At 40.7% G+C, this 23,490-nt stretch overlaps 1 protein-coding gene across 2 annotated transcripts in view; it reads left to right on the forward strand.

Moving 5' to 3' along the window:
* The window catches only part of LOC142144244 (UDP-glucuronosyltransferase 2B31-like), a 67,264-nt gene extending 59,900 nt beyond the window's left edge, over positions 1-7,364 (forward strand). For both annotated transcript variants that reach the window (XM_075202859.1, XM_075202866.1), the window contains exons 5-6: positions 3,782-4,001; positions 5,222-7,364. In XM_075202859.1, coding sequence (XP_075058960.1) covers positions 3,782-4,001; positions 5,222-5,501 — 500 coding nt within the window. In that variant the 3' untranslated portion in view covers positions 5,502-7,364. The remainder of the gene's footprint in view (positions 1-3,781; positions 4,002-5,221) is intronic.
* Positions 7,365-23,490: the final 16,126 nt, after the last annotated feature.

The following is a 23,490-nucleotide window of genomic DNA, read 5'->3' on the forward strand; positions in this document are numbered from 1 at the left end:
CCTCAACATACGAGAGTCTACCAGGTGATCCAAGGAAGGATTATCAGAAAGAACTTAAGAAACTTTTAAACAGGGCAACAATCAAGGGCATTTTAAACAAGAAGGAATATGCCTACCTATCCGCAAAAAACCCTAGGTTGCTGGTTATTTACCTTTTACCCAAACATACATAAAACATTAGTCAATCCACCTGGAAGACCCATCTGCAAGAAAATACTTATTTTGTAACAATTCTGTATGAGCCCTAAATGTGCCCAGTGATTGCTGGTGGTTTGAATTAATAACAGTGCAGGGAGGGTTGGCAGACAATGACCTAAGTGACGGAGAGAGCTATTCCAAGGGTTTGCTGGTGATATGGTAAGTGTAAAGGAGGCAGGATTAATGATATTTTCAGTGCAATGGCGGCTGAGAATGGGACCACTAAAGTATCACAAGAGCTGTAATAATGCTCTGGGAGGCACGGGGCACTTAAGACAGGGGAGAGTATCATTTTATATACTATTTAGACCAATACACAGGCAAAACAGTGTGCACTACTGTTAGGTGCACGCAGCTGTGCCTTCACGAGCAGTACAGTGTGAATCAGGACACACCTCCCAACTGTCTTTGCAGTTGGACCAAATCCTGACTACGAGAGACAGCCACCCTAATTCGGGACTGCCCAACCAAACTCATGACAGTTGGCAGACTATCCTGTTCTTTCCTACCTGTTCTTGTCACTCTCACCACCTGTGGCTGTTTTTTTTTTTTAGATCAGTTGCTGCTTGACGGGATCCTGGAATGTTGGAGGCCCAATTTGGGGAAAAAATCAGTACATTAAACTTAGTAAACTCCAATCAGCCCCAACATAAAACCAATAGCACCCACATTTAATAATTAGGCCTCCTTCCAGCCCCAACATTAAAATAATAGTACTCACATTTCATAAATAGATCTTTTTCCCTCCAACCAGCCCTGACATTAAATTAATAGTATATAGATTTAATAAATAGACCTATTTTCCTCCAACCAAACCCAATATTAAATGAATAGTATTCCCGTTTAATAAATAAACCTATTTCCGTCCCTCCAAACAGCATCAGCAATAAATTAATACCATTTACATTTAATAAAACCATTTTCCACAACCGTCCCCAGCATTAAATTATTAATATTCACATTTAATAAATAGCCTTCCTCCCCAAACTCAGCCCCACATTCAATTAATATTACCAAATCCCACAGCATTAAATTAAAGGTCCCATCACCCCATCTTAATTTAATAGGCCCCAGTATTAAATTAAATAGCCCCACCAATTAATTAAATTGTCCCAATTTCACCCCACAAATAAAATAGCCCCCACCTAAACTCCAACATTAAATTCATAGCCTACCTCCCAACCATGTACTATTAAGACACTCTCCTCCCTTCCCTAATATCACACATTATTTTAAGAAGCCCCCATTCCCTTACATAACTAGCAACATACTCTACCGTCCTTCACACATTATAGCAGCCCCCCTTTCCTTCACACAGTATAGCAGCCCCCCTAAAGTTTTGTATATGCAGCTTCTCTTTCTCTATAGTTTTGTATTTGCAGCCCCCCCTCCCTATAGTTTTCTATGTGCAACTCCCCTCCCTATAGTTTTCTATGTGCAAACCTGCCCCCAGCCATCGAGTTTTGTATGTGCAGCCCCCGCTCTTTAGTTGCTTTTCTGCAGCATTGCTCCTCGCTGCTCAGACAGGAAGTGAAGTGAACTCTTCCTGTCTGAGGCCATTCAGCAACAGCCAGACCCACGATTGGCTGTCTGTTGCTGTCTATTGACCACCAAATGCCCCTCCGCACCCTTCCAACCACACCACCCTCCCTGCACCGGGTGGGGAAAAAAAATAATAATAAAAAACATGAATAATAAAAGAAAAGAAAAACAGTGATACTCGTGGCAGCCTTGTTAGGCCACAAGCCTACCCTGGAACTTCCTGGTAAGGCCTATACCCAATCCGCCCCTGCCCACATCCAATATAAGCGCAGATGGCACCAGACAGCATTGCCTGATTTCCATCTCTGCATATGCATTTTTAAATTGGTTGTAGAGGGGGGTATAGTATATTTAAACAAACATGAATGAACTAAAAACACACACATTCCCTCTTTGAATATATTGGTCAAATAAAAAAAATAAGTTGCCTATGCTTGTCCTATGCATACAGAACTGATGCATTCAGTCTAAAATTTAAAGCTAGTTAACATGTAAAATAAATACAAATCTATAAAATAAAAAATAAACAGCAGCTGTCACAAAAGAAACCTCATAGGAGGATCACTTGGGTAGACTTTTTCTGAGATTTGTTTGACTTTAAATCATTTAGAAACATGGAAATAGTTTCAATACTATTCTTAATTGTTGTAAGTAGTTTGCCAATAAGTTAATAGAAAAAGGTTAAACAACATATACTGGTCATTAGTTTTCTTACTTTTATTACCTGACCTATCCATCAACATGACAGGGTGAGGAAGGATTAGTTGCCACTTTAGAGGTTTGAACTTGGCATTTTACCTGGACCTTCTATCATTATTAACTGTTCTGCCCCATGAGATGTAAGAAGTGCCTCCAACCACCACCACAGTAGCGGTACCAGCAATAAATTCCACAGTTTGAAGACTGGAGCATTAGGAAGCATATATTTTATCTTAGCAATACATCTGTACAGCGCTAACATATTATTATTATTATTGTTATTATTATTATTATTATTAATTTTTATTTATAGGGCGCCACTAGGTGTCCGTAGCGCCATACAGGGACAAACGAAATTACAATACGAAGTGAGACAGCACAGTACAGTAAACAATAATCACAGTAACTCAGTGAGCTCAAAGCACAGCTAGAGGGGCGAAGGAGGGGAGAGGGGAAGGTCCGCCAACGACGGAGTCCAAGAGAGAAGGCCCGGATGACAGGGAGACCCCCAAGGGGAGAGGAGGGAGCAAGAGGGGACGGGGGAAAGAGGGTCCTCAAGGAGGAGGGCTAAGTAGCTGGAGAGCAGAGTTAACAGTGGTGAAGACAGGAGGAGAGAATACCCTGCTCAAAGGAGCGTACAATCTAAGGGGTGGGGTAGACAGACAGAGAGACACGGGGGAGAGATGGAGGAACGGAGGATAAGGATAAGGGGGGAGGAAGAGGCAGAAGAAAAGGATCCCAGCTCCCTCAAACACCAGGGGTGATATAAAGTCTGATTTCCCTTATGAGTGTGAGAAGAACACCCTGTCTCCCGCTTTGGGGACAGGGTTCAACTGCAACCATTGTATAGATGTTCCTCACTTTAAACTAATAAGTACTAGGTATAGTGTATGTTATACAGGGTTCAACCTTAACCTAGAATAATCCTGGATGACCCCAACATTAAATCTAGATAATCCCTTTCCAGTTATATGTTGGTATGACTGTGAAAAGTGCCCATTATGCTGACTTAGTAAATACACTAATCTGCCCAGCAGAAACTATGTATGGAAGTAGTTCACAACACTGATTGTTACAAAACTTAATATGATCCATATTTTATGTAAATTTACTATATAACTGAACTCAATCAAAAGTGTATTTGTTACTGTCTATATTTTGTTTCTGAGTAGTGCTTTTCTGTCTCCTTCATTGAACCTTCAAACAGGAAGTCAGCAGATAACTTTCTTGCTTTCCTATGGTTTCAGTTTAAAATCATTTTAAATGATACCAATAAATAGTTGTATATTTTTACTAGTCAACAGTAAAACATTACTATGTCCTATTTTATATCCTATTTTAGGCCATCCCAAGACTAAAGCTTTCATTACTCATGGGGGAACCAATGGAATATATGAAGCCATATATCATGGAATCCCTATGGTGGGAATTCCACTCTTTGCTGAGCAGAAAGATAATTTGGTCCACATGAAGACAAAAGGCATGGCAGTAATTCTGGACATAAACAAGATGCAAATCCAGGACTTAGTGGATGCAGTTAACACCGTTATTAACAATCCTACGTAAGATTATTATTAGAATTGTATTATTTTATATAATATAAATTACTATTTAGAATTCTGATTTTTCTGCTATTTTCACCTCAGTCCCTTATTTAACAATTTGTTAATCCCCTACCTCTAATCTAATGTATAAAATCTATGACAAGCTTTAACAGTCAACCTACAGTAATATTTGTCCAAGACCCCTATAGTAAAGCCGTAAACCAAACAAATGCACTTAACCTATCCAGATAAATATGCCCCGGGTTTGTAAAATTGCACCTAACTCATCATTTCTAATAGTGACAATAGATTTTTTTTTTTTGCTTTGTGAAAACTTTATATGCTTTAATTGTAAGTTTCAAGTTAATTCTCATACTTTATAAAGCCACAAGGAGCCTAATGACTTAAAAGTGGCTTTGATAACATCTTTAGCCACATAGGTGGATTCAATTATCCGAGTTGCTCTTTAGAACATCGAAAAATCAGCAGATAAATTGCCATATTAGCTAATTGAATCTACCCCGCAGTATGCATATACTATATAAGAGATTAGCTTTGTTGTTGCTTATTATCCACCTCAGCGATGGCTGAACTTGCATAGTTTGGCATGGGCTGCATTCGGTCGTGTATGTTTATTGCCAGGTATAGGTTCAGTTTAGCTAATCTGGGTGTGGCTCCTGACTAATTTTTATATTACTCATTGTGTCATCTTAGTCATTTAGTCTATTATGTTACAGATATCTAATTTTAGATCTATAAAACTTCCACTGTACAACATTACGTAAAAATTCTGGCAACAAGGGAAAGAGTGAAAGAAACCGATATAGACCATTTGGATTTTATAATCTAGTTATCTTTCTACTTTAAGGGCATAAATATTATCTTTGGTCTACAGTCTATACCTATTGTTAAAGATGCATTCCTAGGTATAGTGAAATAAATCATTATATGTAGGGAACACCTCACCAAAGGCCATCAAGCCGTTTTTCTCCGGGGTCCACTATTCTTCTCACAGACCAGTACGAAAGCCTGGGAATGTATGAAGCTGCAGAGGCCACAAACTCCAAGAAAAACCCACACTCATGCAGATTGCAGCTTCTTATTGGTCCTCCCACACACATCCCTCCAGAGCCATTTTATAGAGAATTCGGTCAGTGAAAACTGACTAAGTGGGAATACTGCTTAAATTAAAGAATACAAAACTGTGAAGTTTTTATAACTGTTGGTATACATTTTAGGTATAAAGAAAACGCTATGAGGATATCAAGCATCCATCATGACCAGCCAATCAAACCACTAGACAGAGCTGTTTTCTGGATAGAGTTTGTCATGCGCCACAAGGGAGCGAAGCATCTGCGCCCCGCATCCCATGACCTAACTTGGTACCAGTACCACTGCTTAGATGTCGTTGGTTTCCTGCTCGTCTGCCTCTTCACTCTTCTCTACATTACCATCAAGATCTTCTCATTTTGTTGCAGGAAATGCCGTCCAGCCAAGAAGAAGCAGAAAAAACATTAATAGGTTACTTTGTCCTTCTCTGTGCACTGTAATTGTGGCAAATGTGTTTACAATCATTTCTTTATAAATAGTGAGCAGTGCAACAAATGGTGTTTGAAGACAAAACTGTATGCTGGGTTTGTCTGTGATAAAAAAAGGAAAATCTATTGATAAATACATTTTTGTGCACTATTGTTAAGCCAACACAACAAGACAGCAATGTATGAACTTAATGGCTTTGGGGCATGCACTATAAAGTAAAGAACACTTGTGAGCCAACTTCTAAATTCTGACTACCCATTCTCTGACCACAATCTCCTTTCCTTTACCCTCTCTTTACCATTACCCCCTGCCCCCCAAACTCGCCTGCACACTGCGTCTCATCAATAGTTTTGACCCCATCATCTTTGTGTCCTCCCTCGAACCCTTACTTCCTCCCATTTCTTTCCTATCATGCTGTCTCTCTTTACAACACCATACTTTCTGTTGCCCTTGATACTACAGCCCCAGTCACCCTCCTTCATCCCCACCAATTCAAACCCCAACCGTGCCACTCCCCTCTTACTCGTCTCTTCTAAAAGTGCTCCCACTCCTCTAAACGCCTATGGAGGAAATCCCGCTCCGTTGCTGATTTCATACACTTTAAATTCATTCTTTCTTCCTACTATTCTGTCCTCTCTCTTGCCAAACAAACCTTTTTCACATCCCTCATGTCCTCCCTGTCCAATTAACCTTGACGCCTCTTTGCTACCATTAATTCTACTGTGTCCTCCCCCACCCCCCCTCCCTCATTTATCACCGCTCTTTACTTTGCTACCTACTTCAAAAATAAAATTGACTCTATCCACAATATTATCTGTTCTTGTCATACTCTCTATCACTCACTCTGCCACCCTTGACTCCTACCCTCCTATAATTGTACCTGAGATCCTCTCTTTTCTCTCCTTCTGTTCATCTACAGCCTGTCCTCTCGATCCTGTCCCCTCCAAGTTCCTCTGCTCCCTTTCTTCCAATACCTGTTGTCACCTTGCTCATCTCTGTAACCTCTCTCTCTACACTGGTATCTTCCCCACAGCTTTCAAGCATGCTCTTATTTTCCCTATTCTTAAAAAATCTTCCCTCGACCCATCTTCTCTCTCCAACTATCAGCTGTCGAAGTCAGCAAATTGGATAAAGTCATTTAAATTAAAATCGAGCAAACTTGGTTGTCTTTGTCTGAAAAGATGCGTACGGCACGCTACGGCGTGGAAGGGCTTACGGAGCTGCAACACGTGGCAACAACAGTATTTAGTCTTTTGCATACATTCGTACAAACACGCACACTTGTAAAATAGTACACATTAATGGTAGTTGCAACACATAGTCATTTATGTCGAAATAGTAGTATTCATGTTTAATATTATAAGTTATATGCATATCAGTAAAACATATGGTACAGGTTGAAGGAATCATATGATGTGTGGTATCATATTAATCCCCTTTACATTTGCTACTGTCCGGTTCGCTCTGCGTAGGAATGGCAGAGTGCATACGCAAGTTATGACTGATAGGGAATTATGAACTATTAAGACTATGGAATCTTGGCGGGAAGATCGGAGCATACCCCCTGGAGAGATGACCTCCTCCTGTGGATTCTTTAGGTTGAACTAGCCAATGATTGACAACCCCTTGGACCTTCCTGAAACCTGGACCAATAGAAGCAAGCTGTACCATCTGCATTGTTTTACTGTATTTCTGTGTGCATATAAGCAGCAGCTCCTCATCTAGTGTTCAGACATCTTGTCCCCAGACTTCAGGATTGAATGACTGTACACTGGATCCAGAGCGCCTGCGATAAGTAACGACTGTACTTATTATAATTTCGCTTGAATATTTCCTGCTACTTTTTGAGAATAAATCTTTGTGCGTTGGAAACACAAATCGAGATTCGACAATCGTTATTGGTTAGCGTCAAAACGCTCTTAACAATTTGGGGGCTCGTGAGTTTGGAAGTTTCGTTGCCGGACGAAATGCAAGACCAACGGATTTCGGTTCCGCAACAAAGGGTGGAGACGCATCAGATACGGGTAAGAACGCGATGTGTTCAAAACCTGAATTTTACTCTGTGTTGTAAAACTGAATGTCCGTTTTGCATTATCTAAGGTACGCTAACTAGAATCTAGGGACAAAAGAGAAACTGTTTCTTTTTCTGTCATATTGCATTTTGATGTATTGTATTGCCATGCGTATGTGTACTTCCTGCTTTGCGTACGCGAACTTCCGGTAGATTTGCCACGTGGTTAAACAAACGTTTTGATAGTTGTTATACATGCATAGTATAATTACTTGTTAAAACCTCTGGGACATTATTACTATTGTTGGGAACTTTGATTTTCTGCGCAAAAAAGGTGTATGTTGTGTGGTACTTTGAATACACTAAGGTTTTTGATCTATTGTTAAATAGAGTGTCAGTTGCTGTCTGACGAGGCAGGTCCTCAACTGGTGTACGGTATACAAGGCAGGTATACCGGGGCGGAAACTGAATAAGTTTTTGCGACGTGCACCCAAGGGTAATCGTATCGCTTACAGATTAGCTTTAAGCGTTGCGATTGCACCCCACGGCAAGGAAAGCCGTGATTGCGACTTGGGAGCAACGGGGAGGAATTACGTTGGTAAGGCTGGTAATTGACTTTATCGGATGCTACCAGTTGTAATAAACTCAACAGATTTTGTTGGAGAGTCAGGGGCGATCGAGGAGCTGATAACCCTTTAGTCCGCATTGATATTTCTGTATTAGGTGTCCTCGTTTAATACGAGAGGAAGCGAGTGGACGCGGCTTGTAGCAAATACGTCCACGGGCCAGTAAAATATCTCTAGCGGTAGTGTTGAAATTAGTGGCAGGATATTGTGTTATTTCTGGAACCCTATTTTGTGGCAGGATATTGTGATATTTCTGGGACCCTATTGTTCAACATGGGTGCTAAGCAAACGCTAGAGAAGGCCAAGGTACTGCCTAAGGAAGGGCCTATTGGTTCAGCGAGATTTCTTATGTGTAAGAAATATGGTGCATACGCAACTGCGTATTGCGACACGTGGGTCAAGATGACCAAAGATTGTGATAGGCCTTTCCCAACAATAGGGAGTTTTAATGCAGAGGTACTAAATACTGTAAAAGATAAAGTATGGTTGATTAAGTCAACGAAAGTGAGAAATAAAAATAATGATTGTTTGAAATTGTGGCAAATGGAAGGTAACACGTGGCAGAGTAGCGAATGCACAGCGGAAGTAGGCGTGGCGAAAAGCGCGCGTGCGGCGGAAGTAGCCGTTGAGAAACGTGGCGAACTCGCCCCCGCCACCATATGTGGCGGGAGGGGTAAGTACAGCCGTTATTAAAACTGAAAAAAGAGAAATTGCTAAGTTATATCCTGTTTTATGTCAGTTTAAAACAAGTGTATCAGAAGATGAAGATGAACCCACTGTAATTTCAGCCATTGCTCATGCTGTTAATATGCTAGAGGTTCAGCGTAAGTATGGGAAAGGAGCAATGGCTGAGATAGGCGAGAGTAGTGTGACCACTAGGAGTGATAGCATTCAAAATACTGAAACAGCAAACACTGTGGTGTCTTCTGAAGACAGTGAACCAGTGGGTGCGTATTCAGTCCGCACAATATCAGTTCCCAATGGGAAAGCGGACAAGGATGGTGTAGTTCCTTTAAAGAATGTTACAATGCATTGTCCCTGGACTAGATCAGAATTACGTTCTATTATGACTGAATTCCCAGATCCTAGAAAAGAGTTGGCTAAGTGTCAGAAATTTGTTAAAGACTTAGGAAATGCACACGAACCAACCAATAAGGATTGGCGTGTAGTGTTGAGGGCGTGTCTTCCTCCCAATACTGACATACAAAAATTTATTAAAGATTGTTTGTTGGATGAAGACGGCACCTTGACGGATGAGATTAATCAAGAAAATATAGAACAAATTGTCAAACATTTAGCCATCTATTTTTCAGTAGTGGTAAACTGGAGTAAGATTTTCACCATAAAACAGAAAGATAGTGAAACTGCAGCAGACTATTTTGGCAGAGCTCTTGCATCAATGACACAGTTTACTGAGGTATCAGATATAAGGGAGAACCCACATCATAGGGAAGTAGCAGTAACAGTACTGATAGATGGCTTAAAGGAAAACTTAAAAACAAGAGTACAAACCTCAACACCTGGTTGGAGGGGCAGCACTGTAGATTCTCTTAGGGAGATTGCTGTGGAACACGACAAAAATATTTTTAAAAAAAGGGAAGAAAAGAGTGACAAGTTGATGACGGTGAGTATACAGGCATTAGAAGGAATGCATACACGACCATCAGCATATAACCCACATGACAGGAAACGTAGAATGTTGAGATGTTATAATTGCAACCAGGAAGGACATATGAAGAAAGATTGTACAAAGGGAAGACATAAGTCTAATGAAGGGCCACATAGATATCCTCCAAGGAGGGAATCACATAGACTAGAAGACTCATACCTGCCCGCGCATGTTATAGCAGCAAATGCTGCGCGGGAAAGCAATAGTCAGCGCTAGAGGTCAAGTCATACCTGTAGTCTACAGCCAGTGAGGTTAACTGAGAGTCAGAGAGAAGAACCAACAATGATAGTTGACATAGCTGGTAGGAAACAAACTTTTCTTGTAGATACAGGGGCGGGCAGATCTGTGATAACCTCTCCTTTTAATCTACAGGTGACCAGTGAGACTATTCCAGCTGTGGGGGTAACGGGAAGAGTGTTACATTATCCTATAACTAAACCCACAGAAGTTACTATCGGGCCCCTGCATACTAAACATCCGTTTCTTTTGGCTGCAGCGGCTCCTACTAACTTGCTAGGGAGAGACTTGTTATGTAAAATGGGATGTGTCATATACTGTACGTCAGACGGTGTGTTCTTAGATATACCATAGAGAGTCGCACATGAGGTACAGGACATATTGGACACCCCTCAAAGGTTAATGTTACACTCTACTGTTATAGAACAAAGTCCATCTCAAGTAAAGGGGATGTTGCTGGAAATACCGGGTTCACTATGGACCAGAGATGGACAGGACACTGGACTGATGGCAAATGTAGCCCCTGTCATGGTAATGCTAAAAAGTGGTAGGATAGCTCCAAAAATACCACAGTATCCATTAAAACCGGAGGTGGAATTAGGGGTATATCCTGTTATTGAAAGGCTGTTGCAACAAGGGATTTTAATTCGTACAGCCAGTACAGCAAATAGTCCAATTTTCCCTGTGAAGAAGAGTGGGGGGAGGGGCTATAGATTAGTCCAGGACTTAAGGGGAATTAATAAAGTTGTTGAGAGCCAATTCCCCGTAGTGCCGAATCCAGCTGTCATCCTCATGCAGATTCCACCGTTCTGCTAGTCATTTTACTGTTAATGATCTATGTTCTGCTTTCTTCTCAGTCCCTCTTCACCCTGACTGCCAATACCTATTTGCATTCTCCTACCGGGGAGTGCAATACACATGGACCAGACTACCCCAGGGGTTCATTGACAGCCCCAGTATTTTCTCCCAAGCCTTACATGACTGTTTACAATCCTTTCAACCCCACAATGGGTCTGTTCTAATCCAATATGTGGACGATTTGTTGCTGTGCTCTGATTCTTTTATGTCATGTTTACATGATACTAAATTGTTGTTGCTCCATCTCTCACAAACAGGGCACAAGGTGGCAAAGGATAAATTACAGCCATGTCAGATTAAGGTCAAATACTTAGGACACTGCCTCACAAAGGGGCTAAGACACCTGACAACCAACAGGATTGAGGCCATACAACACATGACTCTGCGGCAGAGCCAAAAGCAAATTTGTACCTTCCTGGGGATGTGTGGATACTGTAGATCCTGGATCCCAGGTTTTTCTATTCTGGCATTACCATTGCAGGAGCTAATCTCTTCCTCAAAACCAGAATGTGTCGTACACACAGAAGAGTCAGAGCAAGCATTCTTTAATCTCAAAGATAGTCTGACTAGAGCACCTGCATTGGGAATACCTGATTATGAAAAGCCTTTTGAGCTATACTGTACGGAAGCTGATGGTTGTGCAGCAGGTGTCCTCACACAGAAACATGGTGACGCTAGCAGACCGGTAGCATACTACAGTGCACAATTAGACACTGTGGCAAGATCACTCCCAACATGTCTCAGAAGTGTAGCTGCAACTGCTCTTCTGGTAAGTAAGAGCGAAGACGTAGTATTAGGACATAATTCAACTGTCTATACACCCCATGCTGTATCAGCTCTGTTAAATTCAGCCCAAACCAGACACGTTTCTTCAGCTATATTCACAAAGTGGGAACTAGCCCTGATGGCACCCTCAAACATCACCATCAAACGATGTAGCACCTTAAATCCAGCTACATACCTTCCATATGTGTCTCTAGAGACCCAAAGGGTGGGAGGTGAGAAGACCCTGATTGATGATGAGTTAGGCAAGAGTACTGACACGCATGACTGTATGGAACACCTGAATCAGACCTTTACTGCAAGGCCCGACATACGTGACACCCCCTTAGAAAATGTAGATTTTACGTTTTATACAGACGGAAGTTGTCATAGACAGACAGAGACAGGAGAGCTATGTACTGGTTACGCTGTTGTAGATGATCAGGATGTGGTAGAAGCTAAACCCCTTGGCCCACCTCACTCAGCCCAAGTGGCGGAACTAGTATTATTATTATCGTTTATTAGTCTAGTAGCATTAAGGAGAGCGTGTGAGTTGGCAGAGGGTAAATCAGCCAATATATATACTGACTCCAGGTACGCCTTCGGGGTAGTGCATGACTTTGGGGCCCTTTGGCATCTTAGAAACTTTACGACAGCAGCAGGTACGCCAGTGGCAAACTCACAACACATAAAAGGACTTCTGACAGCGATACAGTTACCCAGAACGGTAGCCGTCATAAAGTGCAAAGCCCATACCTTTGAAGAAGACCCGGTGTCATTGGGCAACAACAGGGCAGACGAAGCTGCTAAATGGGCAGCAGGGCAACCTATGACTGTATCGACCGAGACTATAATGGTTTTTCAGACATTAGACATGCAGAAAGCATGGGTAGAAGCATATCCGGCAGCTACTAATACTGCTGTGTTCACTGCAAAGAAAATTGTACAAGATTTTGTGTGTAGGTTCGGTATCCCTAGAATCATTGAAAGTGATAGGGGTACCCACTTTACTGGTGATATCTTCCAGAATATGTGTAAACTCATGGGAATCTGTAGCAGGCTTCACACCCCTTACCGACCACAAGCCAGTGGTAAGGTGGAAAGAGTAAATGGTACCATTAAGAACAAGCTTGGTAAGGTAATGGCTAAAACTGGGTTAGCATGGCCTGAAGCTTTGCCACTTGTTCTCCACAGCATTAGAACCACTGCTAGACCTCCTCTTAATCTGTCCCCTTTGAGATACTGTTCGGCCGACAACCTCATTTGATCGTGAGTCCACAAGATGACTTGAAGTGTAATAATGAAGTGACTGTACAATATCTTATAAAAATGAGCAGACAGCTAAAGCAACAACAACATAAACTAAAAATGCTGTCACCTGGTATGCCAGAAACGAACTGTCATGATGTTGAACCTGGGGACTATGTTATGATCCGCAATTTCTTACGTTCAGGTTGTTTAACAGACCGTTGCGAAGGCCCGTACCAAGTGCTGCTGACCAGTACTACATCACTGAAGGTTGCAGAGAGAGACACTTGGGTCCATTCCACCCACTGCAGGAGAGTCAGTAACCCGGAGAAGGTGCAAGATAAAACCAACACTGACAACACAGATCTGTCACCCGTAAATCTGTTCCGGGAGACCTAAAGCCTGCAGTGGAGACACTTGAACCAGAGACGTTGCATCAGAACTATCTTTCCAGCGATGGAGTGGCGGTGTTTGTTTTTCTTTTGTTCCAGGATCTTCCTTGTTTTTACTTTTTCCAGGACATTCTATTTTTGTGAAGGAGGATGGAGGACAGAGGAAGGTTCTGGCAGTGATACGGTTGAAATGGAGGTCGAGGAAAAGTTACTAGAATACTCAGAACAGCCAATTATCAAGCTTGGTCCAGGGGTTATGAAAAGGTCTGCTAACTCAGGAACTCGGAGGCAGTTTGAGGGGCTATTTTCTGATGAGTATTGTATCTGCAAGTTCTGTGACTCCCTAGTTGAAGAGAGATGCATCCAGCGATGCCAGACCACCGGTAATCTGAATTTTAGGCGGGCATCCTTTGGAGGATTATCACTCCCTGGTGGGTAAGGTGCTAAAGCAAACCGAGTGCTGGGTGTGCTCTCACGTGCCACAGGGGCAGCATAACATAGGACTAGTGCCATTCCCTTTAAACATCTCCGAAGTACTCGAATTGAGGAGTGGGAGGCCCATAGAAGGGAGGTACAATAACACTAGGTCCCCTAGTCTAACGCTTCGACAATACTCTGTAGACAGATCTTTGCTGTGCCTGAATATCTCTCATGCAAAACGTCTGGAGAATTGGGAAGCTGACCCATCAGATCAGACAATGGCTCGCCACACTCATTTTAGAGGTAGACTCACAAGGTCACCAATAGGCAGGAATGTTGATGGAAGTCACAAATTAGGGCGTATAACCAAACATAAGAAAGTATCCATTGGAAAAGTCTCTATAGATAATTGTAAGAATGTCATCCATGCGGACACGTGTCTTGAGCAAATGAAGACACTGGGCATGGGTAGTTTTATCAAAACTCTGTGTGATATAATTAATGGGCATACTGTTCCTTATGTTCTCCCTGATGATGTGTATTTTGTTTGTGGAAGAAAAGCTTATTCCTGGGTGACTCCGAGTTCCAAGGGCTTGTGTATCTTAGCTAAACTGGTTCCTGAAATCATGACTATTACTCATGAAGAAATGGTTGGTATTCACAAGACTACATCACCACCATACATAGACACACAGTACGAACACCGTGGCAAGAGAAATATGATTCCTGGTGAGGAACCCATAGCTACAAAATTGATTAGTGAGACCACTGGTTTTCAAGTTATGGTTGCTCTAGAACTCACCAGGACTGCTCGGGGAACATTAAACTTTAAATATATTCAAGACCTAGTTAAATTAATAGACAATATCACAGAGATGTATGATGACACTTTCAGGTATACTGGAAGGGAGCTACAAGCGTACAAGAAGGAGTTGGTGCAACATAGACTGGTACTAAATTATCTCACCTCTATTACTGGCGGGTACTGTGTGACATTGGCCACCCAGTTTGGGGTCAAATGTTGCACGTACATCACCAATAACATGGATGACCCTAAAGAGGTTATAGACCGGAAGATGGATGAAATTCTGCAACTGAAATGGGAATTTCGAAGGAACCATAATTCTTCGTTATATGAGGTCGGGGAAAAGGTGGCAGGTTGGTTTTCATGGTTGAACTCTGTGAAATGGTTCTCCGGTCTGGGGGAGTGGGTACAGGAAATGGTTGCTAGTGTAGGTAAGCTCCTCCTTATACTGGGTGTCATCTTAGCAATTGGTTTATGTGTCAGATGTGTTCCTACTGTGTTGAAGTGTGGAAAACAGTCTTTTAAGAGAAACTTGGTTGTCTTTGTCTGAAAAGATGCGTACGGCACACTACGGCGTGGAAGGGCGTACGCAGCTGCAACACGTGGCAACAACAGTATTTAGTCTTTTGCATACATTCGCACAAACACGCACACTTGTAAAATAGTACACATTAATGGTAGTTGCAACACATAGTCATTTATGTCGAAATATAGTAGTATTCATGTTTAATATTATAAGTTATATGCATATCAGTAAAACATATGGTACAGGTTGAAGGAATCATATGATGTGTGGTATCATATTAATCCCCTTTACATTTGCTACTGTCCGGTTTGCTCTGCGAAGGAATCGCAGAGTGCATACGCAAGTTATGACTGATAGGGAATTATGAACTATTAAGACTAAGGAATCTTGGCGGGAAGATCGGAGCATACCCCCTGGAGAGATGACCCCCTCCTTTGGATTCTTTAGGTTGAACTAGCCAATGATTGACATCCCCTTGGACCTTCCTGAAACCTGGACCAATAGAAGCAAGCTATACCATCTGCATTGTTTTACTGTATTTCTGTGTGCATAAAAGCAGCAGCTCCTCATCTAGTGTTCAGACATCTTGTCCCCAGACTTCAGGATTGAATGACTGTACACTGGATCCAGAGCGCCTACGATAAGTAACGGCTGTACTTATTATAATTTCATTTGAATATTTCCTGCTACTTTTTGAGAATAAATCTTTGTGCGTTGGAAACACAAATCGAGATTCGACAATCGTTATTGGTTAGCGACAAAACGCTCTTAACACGCCCCATTAGAATTCTCCCTGCTCCTCCCTGTTACCCTTTGCTTCTAAAACTCTCGAACAACATTCTCTTTTTGACCCTCTCCAGTCTGGCTTCCAAATCCTTCACTCAACTGAAACTGCCCTCACTAAACTAACAAATGACTCACTCAGCTAAGTCCAAAGGTCCCTTCTCGTACTTGACCTCTCTGCTGCTTTTAACACCATCAATCATTCTCTTTTTCTCACCAACCTTCACTCCCTAGGTCTTCACGAAACCGCTATCTACTGGTTTGCGTCCTACCTGTCTGGACGCTCTTTTAGCATTTCTGCTTCTGACTTCAAACGCTCTCTTAAAACTACTTTTTTTAAGCTCGTCTATCCTACCACCTCCTAACCAATCTATCCATCACCTCCTTTTCCTCGTCTGCCAGCGCCATCTCTTCCCAGTTGGTCCTACTGTCTCTCACCACCCCTCCCTCTAGAATGTAAGCTGTCACGGGCAGCATCCCCGCTACCTATTTTCCCATGTCTGTCTACGGTTTGACTCCCTCATTCGTCATGTCACGTCCCCATAACATTACTCACACTCATCTGTGCAACCTATATGCATATTTGCCAACCTTTACCGATTGGCCTCCAGGAGTCTTAGTATAGAGGAGGGCGTGAGGGGGCGGGGCTACATGAATTGCGTCATTTTGGCCCTGCCCCCTGTGACATAATGACGCAAACGCGTTATTTAAGCACAGGGGGCGGGCCAATATGATGCAATTCCAGGCGAATTGGATAATTCAAATCTGCCCACTTCACTAGGAAATGGGCAAATGTGGGAGAATTGTCAGCTCTCCCGGGAGACGTACCCAGAATTTGGGAGTCTCACGGGCATTCGGGAAGAGTTGGCAAGTATGCTTATATGTGTTACCTCATCTATTTGTTACTTGCTTCTGTATTCGGCATACGGAATCTGTGGCACCTTATCAATAAATAAATAAATTTAATAATAATGCAGGCAAACAATTCTGCCCCAATATGTTTCACTTGCATAATGCTACCCATACAGAGAAAGCAAGAGATTATTGATCTTTATAGAGCAATATCGACTAATGGCAAGACAGATGATAATAATGCCTATTGACTTCACAGTTGATTATGCATATGCTATGAACATTTAGGTTACTTAATACTTAATCTCCATGGAATCAATTATATCTATTACATTTACCATTTGTGCTCTGCTCACTATGTAGTGAATGGAGCCCATGTAAAAAGTTTGAGGGGAAAATAAACTGCTTATGTACATGTATATTTAAAGTCAAGCTAGCCAAATACAAAACTTAAATGCAACTTCCTCTATTATCATTCTCCTGTATGTTTCTAATTTCCTTAAACAGTTGGTAGTTTGTCTGTTTTTTAAATAATCTTTTCATTATGTGTTTTCATTACAAAAACAAAATAATCTAGTACAACAGTATCGCAACTATAAATCTGTCCCCACATTTTAAATTTACCTCCCTCTCCAAAGTAACATGGTTTTGCCAAGGTGCAAATCTACTACTTTTTTATGCTTTGTTCTCCTTAATTACTCAAGCCCGTAGGTAGTGTCACCTTTTTGTATCAATAATTATTTAAATGCTGTATCATGCAAAAACTAAAACCAATTGAAAGCCAAACCAACTGTAAAAAAACATGCAGGACTCAGGGTGCCGTTTCAGATTATCTTATTAAACATTACTTAAATACACTGGGAGGGTGGCGGGGGTTACGAACAGGGCAGGATTAAGGGAATGGAGGCCCCTTTGACTTCTTTCAGGAATTGAGGTGTCAAGGATGTCCATTTTTGTAGAATTGCTTTTTTTTTTAGCAACCACTAGGAGTAGCACTGAAATTGATTTAATAGCTGTAAGTGTGTGACTTGGGGGTAAATGTATTAACCTCCGGTTTCTTCAACCCCCGCGAGTTTGGCGTCTTCGGCGCTTAAATTTAAAGCGGCGCTGCCTTGTAAAGGGAAGTTTCCCTTTACAAGGCAGCGCCGCTTTAAATTTAAGCGCCGAAGACGCCGAACTCACGGGGGTTGAAGAAACCGGAGGTTAATACATTTACCCCTTGGGCTCCAGTTTTCAAAACTGCAGCAAAGCATCGGTTGTAGCTTTTTTTAATGCTGCTAAACCTTACATCTCTGACCTTGTCTTGAGGTAACATAGTTTATGAGGTTTAAAAGAAGAGACCAGTCCATCAAGTTCAACCTATTTTGGATTTCCAGCGATCCTGCACTTATATTTGAAATTGATCCAGAGTAAGCAACCGCCAATCTGTTTCAATTGTGAAAATTCCCCCAGACCCAATATTGCAGTCCTATTTTTACCCTATATCTACTACTATCCTTCATTTTAATTAACAGAAACAAAATAACTGTAAGGCGCTGCAAACACCCTTCCAACAACTTGGGCTGCTGCTCTTCTGAGACAGAATCTGGATCTGTCAAGTATTCAAATAAAACTTGCCAACAAAGAGAGGAGCGCAAAGCACCAAGTACATTAAAATACAATTTTAATTAACATGTACAAATACAATATGAGATAAGCAATTTGCTGAATAGACTATTGACACATTGGACAAAAAGCTAAATATATAATAAAACTGACCAATGGTTGGAACAAGATGTGGCCAAATTAATTAGCATATGGTACCATATGACGCAATATTAACTTATAGCCGTTGGATATCCAATCTAGGTTTGATAATAAATACTGAGGTTATAATCTTAATGAGCTGAATCCGGGAATGGAATGGTGCACAAAAATGGTAATTCTGAGTCAAATCCACCAATGAGGTACAATGGACCCCGATATCAGTCCAGATGGCAGAAGGATAGTATGTCAGTTTGCGCTAACAAACAAGGCTGTTAATTGCATCATGATTATAGGAGAATCCACAAAAGATGTTATGCGCCCCAAAAAGCAGGAATAATTGCTTATATCTTCTAATGCCGATATTTAGTTAATCAGGTATTTGGTCGGCAATGGCAATATTCACTGGCTTAGGCAAAGTCCAAGGTTCAAACACAAATGCGGTAAGCACTGTAGAACTATAAATATGGATACTTAGCTTCACTATGCTCGTCCGTGGATCTCAAGCTCCCATCATGAAGATATTCTGGTAACTCCAGTAAAAATGGAAACAGCAATCAACGTAAGTATGGTCCCGGAAAGGATCCAAAAGCAGCTAATGGTTTGGGCTGGCCAGTACCTGATGAAATTTGCAATATGTAACACTCCTAACGCGTTTCTCGGCATCCCGCCGCTTCTTCAGAGGAAAGTATAATAATAGAGTACAGCCGCGCTGGTTTAAATACATCCAAACGGTCACATGAGGTCAGTCATGTGATCAACAGCTGACTTTCCGGAAATGTCCGACAACTGGGTTTTCTTTATCGGAGATAGCCGAACTTCCAAATTAAGTCACGTGATCGTCAGTAGTAATCCGAAACGGTCGACCAATTTGTCAAACTTCACGGAGATATACGATCTCCAGTGGTATAGATCTCAATAATTAAAAGAGCCAAGTCCAACGGATGCTTATCCTTATAAATAAATAATGAAAATAATAAAAAAATATAAATATTCGGATGACAGATCTTCACATAAAATATATATATAAATATATTGCCTCTATAGAATAAAAACATAGATAAATTGCCCATGTCTTATACATATAGATAAACCTAACATGATCCACAGATCATTCCACCTAAAAACTGAACAAAGAATAAGGCTTGATTGAATAGAAGCTAGATAGCCTAATTGGTAGGGATCACTATGGCCTCCTATAGAGTAGGGGCCATAGAATAAACCTAAATGTGAAATAAACAACTCAGTAAGTGTGAACCCACCTCTAAAAGGGATCAATTGAATATGGAGAGATGAGATAGGATGACAGATGTACAATATGGGGGGTAAATTATTTTTTTTTACAAGATGTAAAACAGATGATACACGGCCCGAATCAAAATATTCTAAATGTTGTTAAGTTCAATACTATCATTGAGTCCAAAAGGCATTAATGTTTTTAATCTAAAGATCCAAAAGGCTTCTCTTTTACAGAGATTATTAAAACGATCCCCTCCCCTAATAGTTGAATTGATCTATTCAATTGCTCGAACTTTTAGACCTTCCAATTTACCTTTTTGACATTCATTAATATGCAATGATAAATTGTGTGATTTGATACCCTTTAAAATATTACGGCGATGTTCTAAAAAACGTACATTGAGTGTGCAAATAGTACGTCCCACATACTGGATCCCACATTGGCAATTTATAAGATAAATCACATAAACAGAACAGCAATCTAGAACTTTCTCAATGACAAAACTCTCACTGGTTGAAAAAGAATTAAAATTCGTACATTTGTGGTCAGCAAATAGACAAGTTATACATCTATTTTTTCCACATTTATAAAAGCCATTGGGTCTAGAGGTTAACCAACGTCCTAAGGGGGGGTTTGTTACTGATGATTTAATTTCCACATAGTTTTGGTAGAAACTTGGAGATAGTTTGTGTTTAAGATTCTTAGACTTTCTGAAAATTGTAATTCTACCTTTATTAATATATGTACCAATACAATCATCCAGTTCCAAAAGAGCAGAATTTTTGGTGATAATACGTCTAATTTCACTAGCATAGCTGTTATGTTTAGTGATAAAAACTACAGATCTATCAGGATCAGTCTCCCTAGAACGTTTGGTTAGAAGACATTCCCTGTCTGTATCCAAGGCTTTAGTATAGGCTTTTTGGACCAGCTCTTCTGGATATCCCTGCTCCAAAAAGACTTCAAATAGTTTCTCAGAGTGTTTATTGAAATCCTTGATATCTGAACAGTTTCTTCGCATACGAAGAAACTGGCTATTTGGTATACTATTCTTCCAAACATTCAAATGGTTACTCCTATAATGTACAAATCTATGGGAATCAACCTGTTTGGAAAAATTCTCCGTTACAATTAAAGAATCTTCAATGCGTAATGTCCAAATAATTAATTACTGTTGGATGATGAGTGCTAGTGAATCTTAAACCAAAATCATTATTATTCAGATGAGATATAAATGCAGGTATAGATGAAGAATCCCCATCCCAAATGAAAAAAAGATCATCAATGTACCGCCCGAAGAGGACCAGGCTCGCCACAAGGTCCGCACCCCATATGTACTGCTCTTCGAACAGACCCATATAGAGGTTGGCAAAGCTCGGAGCGAACCTGGTCCCCATCGCCGTACCCTTGACTTGCAAATAAAATTGGTGATCAAATAAAAAATAATTTTGATGTAAGATGAAATGGATAGCATCAAGCACAAAGTCACATAGTGATTGGTCCATTGTGTCCTGTTGAGATAAATAATGCTTAACTGCAGCTATACCTTTGAGGTGAGGAATATTAGAATAAAGTGCCTCAACATCGCATGTGAGGAAATGATATGTAGGTTTCCAAACAAAATTTTTAATTAAGCTCAAAAAGCTTATGGTGTCTTTAATGTGTGACTTTAGCTTAATAACTAAAGGTTGTAAATGTGAGTCCACAAAAAAAGAAAGATTACTGGACAAGGACCCAAGACCTGAAATAATAGGACGACCGGGGGGGTTATCCTAGTGACTTATGAATCTTGGGTAAATGATAATACGTGGGAATGATAGGGTATTGGATATAAAGAAAAGCATAAGATTCTTTGGAGATTACACCATTACTCAATGCATCATCCAGCAGATGTTTAAGATTTCTCTGAAACATTGTAGTGGGATCTTTATCCAATTTGATGTAGAAAAGATTGTTATTTAACTGCCTCGTCGCTTCATTGTGGTAATCGACCACATTCTGAATAACTAGGCCTCCCCCTTTATCTGCTGATTTTACAATAATTCCAGAGTCACTCATAAGGTCTTTCAGAGCTTTCCTTTCCCTGGGAGTTAGATTATCTCTTAATGGTTCTTTTTCAGCCTTAGCACACAAAAATCTGAATTCGTCCATTGTATTTTGATAAAAACTCTCAATCAAAGGGCCTTTGAATTGCAAAGGGTAAAAATTTGATTTGTTGCGGAAAATTGGATATCTGTTAGATGAGTTAATATCAAACAACTCTATTTCTGAGGCACCTTCTAATCCTGAACTCTCTTCCCTCAGGGATTCTAGATGCGAAAGTGCCAGTCTATCATCCTTATCTAACACTATCGGGGATGCCTCACTCTTGGCCCTTCTAAGTGCTTTGTATGCAAAGTAACGTTTTCTGCTTAATGTACGGACATATCTATTTAGATCAACGAACAGGTCAAAAAGATTAGGTTTACTAGCTGGGGCAAATTTAAGACCCTTTTCTAGTAATTTTAATTCTGTTTGGGATAATGTCTTAGATGAGAGATTAAAAACACCCTTATTTAGCTTTTTGTCCAATGTGTCAATAGTCTATTCAGAAAATTGCTTATCTCATATTGTATTTGTACATGTTAATTAAAATTGTATTTTAATTAAGTCTTATCCCTGGACACACTTTTCAGCTAAAAACTTGTCTAACCCTTTCTTAAACATACCTACATACCTACCCACCCATGCCGCTCTGCCTCTGACCTCCAAAGCACAGCTTGGATATCAATCATATAGAAAGGAGAAGGAAACTGTACCATACTGAGTTCCATGTCGGACAGAATTAATTGAGAAGGCTTAATAATGTTATTAAATTATTCAATTTTCTAGTTTAGTTAATAGTGGCGGGTTCATATCAGCAGGAAGTCATATGTATCTAAAAGAAAAATGTCCACTCAGAAACAAACAAAATTTAAAAATCACTGTCAGCATAAACATAAAGGAGAATTTTGTGCACAATATAACTATATTGGGGTTAAGCTCACCTGTCGGTGTCAAGGCATCTCCTGTAGGTGAGTACCTAAGCTCCATATTTTTTTATCTTTCTGTTTTCAATATGGTTGTGCTCTGCACAGGACTCTGGTAAGCGCTTCCACACCTCGCCGAATTACCTCTTTTGCTCACACTTTACTTTTTCCTCTAAATGATCTCAAAACAGCATGCAGGGAACTTTTTCTCCCCTCTCTATTCTGTCCCCACTGCTCCACATCTACTGGCTCCTCCCTCCTTCCTCCAGACTTCCCCTTTCTTCTTCCCACAATCCTCTCTCTTGATTCCCGCACAGGCGCAAGCTTATACACTGTACAAGCTCCGATACTCAATTACTATAACAGAGCCACAAGCTCTATTTATAGTCTAAGGGATTTCCCCATGACAGTGTGGGAAAATCCCTTAGACTATAAATAGAGCTTGCACCTGTGCTAAACTCATTGATTATCGGAGCTTGTAGAGTGTACAAGCTGTTTTAGTGTCGTCTGTCATCTTTTTTTTTAAACCAAGCATGTTCCAGTTTGGAACACAATTATGGGGGCCCTTCTAGCCTGAAGATAAGAAGACTGCAATCAACAAGGGGGCCCTTCTGGCCATAAGAACAGAAGATATTTCCAAACATGGAGAATTGGAATACAAATTATTTTGGGACATGGTTTACATGGATTTTTAGAGTGAAAGCTGCTGACAACAGATGGAGAATTCAGATTGGTAAGTATATTGGGGTTTTATTATAATGTTGTGGTTTTAAACAGGGTGTTGTGGT

The sequence above is a fragment of the Mixophyes fleayi genome, chromosome 1, assembly GCF_038048845.1.
Source record: "Mixophyes fleayi isolate aMixFle1 chromosome 1, aMixFle1.hap1, whole genome shotgun sequence".
Lineage (NCBI taxonomy): Eukaryota > Metazoa > Chordata > Amphibia > Anura > Limnodynastidae > Mixophyes > Mixophyes fleayi.